Here is an 8,942-nt window from a genome sequence, read left to right on the forward strand (position 1 = left end):
AAACAGTTGTGCTGCTTAATATATTTTGTGAAGACTGTGTTTTCTTTCTTTCTTTGATGAATAAACAATTCAAAATAAACAATAGTATATGAATTAATAAGTAACATTAAACTATTTAAATGCTGTAAAAATGTATCCATTGTTAAAATATGATACCTAATTTGATTAACTAATGTCAATTGAGTTTGATCTTATTGTATTATATTGTGTTATCAAATCCTCAGTTCTGTATTAAAGCTGATTTCAACATCTGTTTGTATTACTAACATAATTCATTATGCAATGGACAAAAAACAATCACATGAAGTGTACAGTAGTTTAAAATATATTTATTTATTGCTGATAAAATTTCTAATACAATTGTTTGCAAAACTGCTCAATTAACTTTTAATTTTAAGACATTTTTATTATACTACCTACTGCAGAACATCATGTTACATCATTCTTAGAAACAATCTTTAAAAGCAAATCCCTTGGAATTCCTCTTAGTAAATTACTTTAACAACAACAAATTGCATTTAGTGAGTGCTTTTCTGTAGGTAGTTCAGTTTCAACACATCTGGTCATTCACACATTAAACTGAACTATTCACACATTGCCATAAACCCGAACAGAACCATAATGTCTTTCCTATTGAATAACATGGAGTATAGAGCAATGCCGGCAAAGCTAGAAAAAGCGCAAAGTGAAGCAATCAAACCTTAACTGGGATTTAAATTTTTCCCATTTGTCCAGCTTAACATCGGCAGGGAAATGCAGGTAACTAACCACTGTCTAAGCACTTTAAATATTATTCCTCATGATAAGTCATAATAACAAACAGACAGTTTAAGAAGATTAGATCCAGCTTTCTTGTTATCAACACTGCAATGTAAGCAGGGGCCTGGATTGAGAACAAATACTGTGATGTTTCAGTAGCAATTTCACTGGGAATGTTATTGTGAACCAGTCAAAAGCACCATGATCAGAAGGCAAGTGGGAGGGTTGTGGCTTCGATGCTGCAATTTACTTGAAGGACGCACGGACTTTACGTCCCTTGAGAGGTTGAGGGGGTCTGAAGTTGTCAACCATGTTGCAAGGTGACTCTCCTTCCGGTGTGAACAGCAGGCTACGGAATTTAGCCATCTAAAGAACAGAGAGAGAGAGAGAGACCGAGAGAGAGAGAGAGAGAGAGACAGACAGAGAGATACAGTTAGATTGTTTTCTCTTGGATTTTGGTGTTTAGTGTGTTGTTGGCAGTCTTGCAGAGCCTTATTACACCCTATATTTACTATATTTAGCTCCATGCTCATTCACTCATTCAGAGCACTTGTGCAGCCGTTAGTCTATTCTGACTAACCACCGGAGACTAAAATAACCACTGCAGGCTAAAAGCACTGCCTACACCAGGGACAGTAATGAATAGGGCCCTTTTTTTTTTTAAACATTGTCACTGTCGATATGGTCCTGCTGCTGATGCAGAATTTTCAAGACAAGCTTTAAAACTTCTTAATCCTTGTTATACACCACATTTAGCTAAGAAACATTTTGGGAAAAGGAGCATAAAGGCATCGGAAGACGATTAACACACGGCATGTGGTCTGTGATGGTTGAGCAATCTTTTAGTTGTTCGAGCCTAAATGTTATGTAGTAATGTCACCTTAAGGAAGAACAAGTATACACTAATGTTTGGGGTTGGTAAGAATTTTTTATGTTTTTGAAAGAAGTCTTATGCTCACCAAGGCAACGTTTATTTTTTGCATCATTACTCCAGTCTTCAGTGTCACATGATCCTTCAGAAATTATATGCTGATTTGGTACTGAGGTACAAAAAAATCTTACTGACCCCAAACATTTGAATTGTAGTGTATATTTTGAATATATTTAGTTATTCCAAACAAAGTCATTTTTTTTCTTTTTTTCGGCACAGTGTCCAGAATTTGTGTTTTGGTGTATGTAGAATACTTATTTTTCTTTTTTAATTATAATTACACTTCCTCGTCTTGCTATACTGAGTAATATTCATTTGGCGTGATATTCATTTATGTGATATAAAAAGCTTCAGACAGTAACAGGTCAAAGTAAAGATAAGAAATAAAACATATAATAACAATATTTAGACTGCAATGAAGTCCTAATTCCTCTCCAGTACTGAATGTAAGGGTGTAGGCTTCTATCTTAAAGGCACAAGCCTGACTTAAATGTGATATTGGCTGTCAGGCAAGCAATATATTTAAGATAAAGTAATCTTGTAGAAGCAGGAACCTACTGTATGGAGCACTGACCCTCCCAGTTTTAAAGTAGGAGTGAAGTTAAAAGTTGAGACCTTATTTGTGCTATTATACTATGTAAGCAGACAGTATTTGTTTAAGTATTTATTAACTTTTTTTCAACTCAACCAAGTAGCAAAACTTTATTAAACATGTTCCCCTTCCAAATTAACTAAACTTGTGTGGACAAAATTATGATGACTCAAAATATCATAAGGTACTAAAGATAAGGACTAGAAGTAGATGTCCCTGTCTGTAATCGTAAGTGTACAAATAAGAGTGTGAAAGCATAGATGCATAAAGTACCTGAGCAGGACTAACACTAATTGGATCTTTCAGAACAATCCATGTGACACTCTCCAGCAAAGGGGGTGTGGTCAGAGACCCTTCATAAGTCCAGAAATCCAGAGATGAGGGCAGCAAGGTTTTAGGGTCAAAGTTGGCAAATGTAGTCTGTCTGCCCTGGAGAAGAAACAGACATATTGTAAAAGAATAAAAACATCTCAGGACAAGTAAGAGGAGTAAATATACTAATTCATAAAACTAAAAATGACTGCTACTGTTGATACCTTTGATTTGATGTCATCCAGGGCATCTAGAACTTTCTGAAGTCTTGGATTGGCAGCACCAATCTGGTAAACAGAACCACACAATATATCCATCATTTTATATCATTTAACCACTGCAATGCTTGAAATGATTTTGGCTAAAATTCTGACCTTGAGAAAAACTCCAACCACAGCAAGGCCATCAGGCTTACTGGCAGCTTCTCCAAAGTTTGGGTACTTGGTGTTCCAGTGAACGAGATGAAGCTTTAGAAAGGAGGAGACGTGTTATGAAACATCGAAAAAAAAATGACTGAATTAGCTTAAAATCCTGGCTTATTTAAAAGAGGGGATTTACAAATTCATGAGAGAACATCAAGAATATTCACGAGCAGTGAGCTATAATTAGTTTTAAGAGAGACCTTCAAGAATTAGAATGGTCTGTACCACAACACAGAGGAATGAGGGTTGCTTTGGTTGTGATGTATGGTACTGGGAGCAGGAGTATGAAAGCCTCATTACCTCACAGGGGAACTTGGTTCCAGCAATAGTGTGCTCTGAGCCCTTGTCATCACTGCTTCCCCAATGGAAATGGAACTGTTTCAACCTGTAAACCCCTATCACGGGGCCTCCAGCCAGAGCTACATAAAACAATTATTCCAATCATTCAGTTGTTTCTTTAACAACACTATAGAAATCATTAGTCAGAATTTTTTTTGAAAAACTGTATTTCAGATTCAATCTCTTAAGCATTAAATGTAAGATGCATATAGAAATGTTAACAGATATCAATAAGCACATCTTATTTACATGTTACGGCTGATAACAAATAATAAATGTCCGATATAAATTTTTTTTTTTTTTTTTTCAATTGTCGATCAGTGAATTTAGGCATTACAGCTTTATAATGTACATTATGAAAATTGGATATTCATTTTGAGATTCATCATTAGCATTCAGAAATACCGGCCGATAATAAAAAAAAAATATTCTATTTAATATAAAATAATAATAAATAAAAACAAATAAGGAATTTAAATCAGATCATATTGTATATTATGCATCCTTAATGACTGTGACATGTAATCCTTTACTTCCTACTTGGTAGACTGACAGGTTGCCTGTTGGGCAATGTTAATGTGAATGGACTACTTTGGATATTATTTGGGGTGTTCAATATTCAAAAAAAATTAAAAAGAGATGCTCTAACAACAAAAGGTTTGCTATTTAAGAGGAGGTTCAACCAAAAATCAAAAATTCATGCAGTTCAATATTCACCACCTAATATATCAGCAAGCATTTTGTATGCAAGTGTGTTTGTATGCAAATGTGTCTGTAGCACTCTTTAAAAAAAAAAAATTTCCAAGCATATGTGTGCTGTGAGTCCCCTCTTGAAATGGTCATTAAAATTCAGCACATGTTGCTCTCATTGAGCGACCATGGCATATGTGGCTCTATTCTTTCATTCTCTCATAATAGAATGCATTAGCACTTGAGTACACAGAGCTCTAAGTCCCTGCACAAGCAGAGGAAGGTACACATCCACACATCCACATTCGCTGCTCATATAGCAGTTTTACATCATTTGAAGATTTCATGTTCAGGTAGATAAATTGGAGTAAACTGAAAGGAATTTCAATGAGGCAAAGCTCTAGTGTACAAGGACACAATAATAGAAATTCATGAGTCCATAAGTTAACGCAATCCTTACAGTCCGAAATGGAGAGGACTTGAGCACTATAAGTCACCCTGGAGTTGTTAACAAATTAAGTTAGTGATGAATGGATAGAAATAGGGAAGGAGAAGGTGTGGAAGAGGACTTTCACAGTAGCTGAATATTGAGATGTTTAGTATTGCATAAATGATCCAGCTCCTTTCATTTTAGTATTTGATATGCAAAGAAAGTCTTGCAGTATTTTTTATTTTTATTTTTTTTTTGCAGATTTGTTACACTTGTTATGGATTCAAGGACAAAAGATGACTATTTTAAGAAGGAAAAGTGTAGCCAAAATATTGCCCTGACAAAATCCCCAGAATGTTGATAAATATGAAAGTGTGACTATGCCAAGGTAAAATGCAACTAAGTAAACAAAATGAATACATTCTCAGCTGTAATAATTGTTTTAAGAAGTTGAAAATAAGCACAAAAAGCAGTAATAGACTAACTTGAGCTGTTGTCGTCATCAGTGAAATCCACTTGGAATGAATGGCCATTGTTGAGGATGCCCTTAGCGGTGGCGGGGTCATACTTCAATTTGAGACCCTTCAGAGAATGGTCATGTTGTGCTTGGGTGGGTACGATATCAATGGGAGACTGCCTGGGTCCATTTGCAATTGGAAAGCCTTCTGCCCAGCTGTCTGGCCCTAAAATGACAGAGCAAGAGAAAAAGATGAAAAGCCGAGCATGAAGATAAAAAAAGTAGTGCCTATGCACAACAAAAATGTGTTTACATTCCTTGCAAGATTCAAGGTCAGTAAATGTACACTGTAAGAAGTGATACGTGCAGCTGTTACCTTGAGGAGCCTTTTCTAGCTGATTTGACATTAAGAAATTATTTTCGTCTGTGTAACCTAAATTAGGTTGTTTTAGATTGTATCCAGGTTGTTTCAGTCACATTACTGTCTTTTTTCTTTCTTTTTTTTGAAGCTAGTTCATTTAGATTTAAGGTTATCAGGAAAAGAAAAGAAATGTACATGCCACAATTCATCTCATTTTGCTTATTTAGTGTGTGTGTGTGTGTGTGTGTGTGGGTGTGGTGTCATCTGTGGTTTTCTGTGTTTAATAATAATTGAAAAATTTACTCATAGAGATACCTAATGAATCAAAACGTCAAGATAATTATTCTTTGGTCACTTTTTAAAGCTGTTTAGATCGCACCAGTGTAGTAGATGAATGTAAAAAAAAAAAAGACTTCTTGACTAAAGGACTGCTAAATTCTAGGCTATTTGAAATTAATATAATTTAGCAACAATGACATCAATTTAATCCTGATTAATTACTAAAGATTAATAAATTAATTTGGTATCTTGATCTTACCGTCATTTGGTCCATAACCCCATGCGTGAGACATGATTACTTGTGTTCCACTCTTCTACTTGTAAGCCCCGAATTCTAAAGACCAGCAACTGTTCATCCAAACTATGTCAGCCTTTATATAGAGTTCCTCTGTTGGTACTGGTACCTTTATCAACTCAGGGGGCTTGGCCACATGGTCTCCGGGTAGCACAGGAGGAGTCAGTCAGAAGACACTTAAACAAATCAAAAGATTGCACCTCCCGTCCCTTTAATTCGCACGTTGAGCATCGATTCCAAATGGGTCTCCGGGATGCTCGATAGCAAGGAAACAAACGGGATGCGGACATTCCACGCGACTGGTCCCCTCTGTTTTCCTGGCGTTTAAGTTGCATTTGCTCTTCGATGCCTCGAATAGCAAACCTCTTCATTTGTCTCTTTCTTTGACGATTCAGAAACACATCCGTTATCCGGGCAGCGATACATGTTATCTTGACCTTCTTCGTCCTTGTGCGATGCTGTGTGTAGTTACGCAGACTGTAGCAGGATGAACAAGTGGAGGTGCGTTGATGAACTCTGGATCTCAGTAGCTTAATGACTGATTCTGTAGCCGATGTGACTGTTTAAAACGTTATTATGATTCACAAGAAAACCGAAGCAGCCGTTTAATCACCTACAGTACATCGTTTTGGTACCCGTTCAGTGAAGGTCCCGGCGCTCATTTAAAGGAGCCACTGCGCACACAACGATTAGTGGGGTGATGATTATAGGCTACTGAAGCTATGAGGTCTAAATATATGCTCGTTGCTTAAAATGTGTGTACATAATGCCTACATTATTTTCAAGGAGTATATTATTAAGTAGCTTACATAGATACTTTGTCTTACTTAACACTTTTTGATTAGAAAAAACGTAGTCTAGCCTATAAATTATATTGTAGATAATTATATAAAACATATTATTATTTTTTATGTCATTTATGTGTGTTCAATGGGCCTATGTTAAATAACGTGTTTAATAGCAATTTGTAATTGTGAAACGAATGAGCGTTCGTTTGACCTCTTTGCATTATTCAGTTGCTGTCATCTGGTGGCTGAAGTGGAAAATACCAATCGAAGGCTCCGTCTCAGATCATTTCATTTAGGCTACTGACTTTATTTATCAAAATGTGTTTACTTTATTTTAATTCTGTACATAATTAAACGATTTTGAACTGTTTTAGGACAAGGGTATTTTTCATAAATGTCAGGGCGAGGCAAGTTGTCACTGATTTTAATGTTACAAAGTTATGTATTTTATTACCAAATGTGTATGGACAAAACAATGGTTCAGTGTATTTGTACACTATCTTTACTCATGTTTAACTGTTCATATTTAGTTGAAATTATATATATATATATATATATATGGGCAGATTACTGTTTCACCACATAATCATGTAACAAAATGCACTGCTGGGCATGTTGTAACACGATTAGGCATAGGGATAGCCTATTTTAAGAGCTTTGTTTTTGACGTTGTCAAGACTATTCCAACACAAACCTGTAATTATAAATGTTCACTGGAGTAAAAGTGTAAAAAACTAGCCCTGATCTCCCCATACATAGGATGCCTTATGTGCAACTGATCATTTAAACCACTAGGTGTCAGAGCAGAATCATTTTTCACACAGACTGTTCCACTCGTGTTTATTGTAACTGCTCAATTTATGAGGTGTATAATGTAAATTCTCAATATAAAACTCAAAACTCTGATACATCCGTTCATAATTAGACTAATGATTGGGAGAGTTCTGATAAATCAAGAACTAAAATCAGTGTGTTTGAAAAATATAAATAAATAATGGTGTATAGGGTTAGAATTGTTGCATTATTCCAAATAAATTAAGATCCACTAATAAATGTAAGAGTTTCACAAAAACTAATAAAATTCACAAATAAATAAAATGAGTTTTGCAAATAAAATTTGCACATTTACAAATGTGTTTTGTCACAAACTCAACTCTGCCTAGCATTCGTGAATCGCTTCCGTGCATTTGTAGCACACATTTGTGGGTTTTGAAAAATGCAGTGTCAAGATTTTTTTTCATTTTCATTTTGCAAGTAACAACAATTAACATTCATTCCAATAACATAAATCCTACTGACATTTGAAATGAACAATGAGTAGAACAATTGACTTTGTACGAGGGACATAGGCTAGAGTATGGACATTTAAACAGATAATAGGCCTACATCAAATGATTAAATAAATAGAAAAAAAAAGAACTAAAAAGAAAGGGAACAAAATAAATTTGCATTACTTTCGTTTTGACTCAAGCAGGGGGATAGAAAGATCTCATTTAAACATGGTATTTCTGTTCACAGGTGACTTTATAATCTTACATGCAGGGTCAAGATGTGCAGACAAATCCACAAATAAGTGGACTCAACATATAGCTCAATCATCTGTAGCCTATTGGAAATCTGTAGCTCAAACAGGAAATATAGCTTAAAGTGCCCCTATTATGCTACTTTAAAGTTTACTAATTTTGTTTTGGAGGTCTCCTATACAACAGGTTTACAAGAAGGCAACACACCACACATTAACAGATTTTCAACCAGAGTCCCGAGTCCGAATGAACACGGGAAATCTCGCAAAATCTCTCGAGACTTCTGAATAAACACGGCTGACAATAGCCAGGAATAAATTGCTGATAGTGTTTGGAATGCTTTTGGCGGAACGTTGCCACAAATCGACAAGCTGATCCTCCATCTCTGATGTCCATATCCATTTCACTCTGTGCTGTGTGGATGACTGCGGTTGTTATGCTTCAGTCTTCTGTCAGCTCGCTTTCTGATAGGATATTGTTTTGTTCCACCTGACAATCAACAGAGTATGTGCGGTTGTCCTTTTATAATTCAATGTTAGGCTGCATAGATTAGGTCAGCCGGAGCCGGAAACACTTCCCATAAATCCTGATGTACCAACGCTATCTCACGACCAATTCGTACGAATTCGAACGAGTGATAAAAAGTTGGCTAATTCGTACGAATTCGTACGACCCCACTCATACGAATTTGTACGATTTGTCTAAACCCACGTGATGGTTTAGGGGCGGGGTCAGGGGTAGGTCATTCGTATGAATTCATACGA

The 8,942-nt window shown here is 35.8% G+C and overlaps 1 protein-coding gene across 1 annotated transcript; it reads right to left on the reverse strand.

Moving 5' to 3' along the window:
- Window positions 1–303: 303 nt before the first annotated feature.
- Window positions 304–6,523, reverse strand: cahz (carbonic anhydrase). The gene is made up of 7 exons (XM_079877788.1): window positions 5,832–6,523; window positions 4,961–5,158; window positions 3,317–3,435; window positions 2,969–3,061; window positions 2,819–2,881; window positions 2,556–2,711; window positions 304–1,125 (listed from the first exon to the last, which is right to left on the reverse strand). The coding sequence occupies exons 1-7, from the start codon at window positions 5,863–5,865 to the stop codon at window positions 1,006–1,008; spliced, it is 783 nt and encodes a 260-aa protein (XP_079733914.1). The 5' UTR covers window positions 5,866–6,523; the 3' UTR covers window positions 304–1,005.
- Window positions 6,524–8,942: the final 2,419 nt, after the last annotated feature.

Source organism: Squalius cephalus, assembly GCF_949319135.1.
Source record: "Squalius cephalus genome assembly, chromosome: 7".
In the NCBI taxonomy this organism is placed as follows: Eukaryota; Metazoa; Chordata; class Actinopteri; order Cypriniformes; family Leuciscidae; genus Squalius; species Squalius cephalus.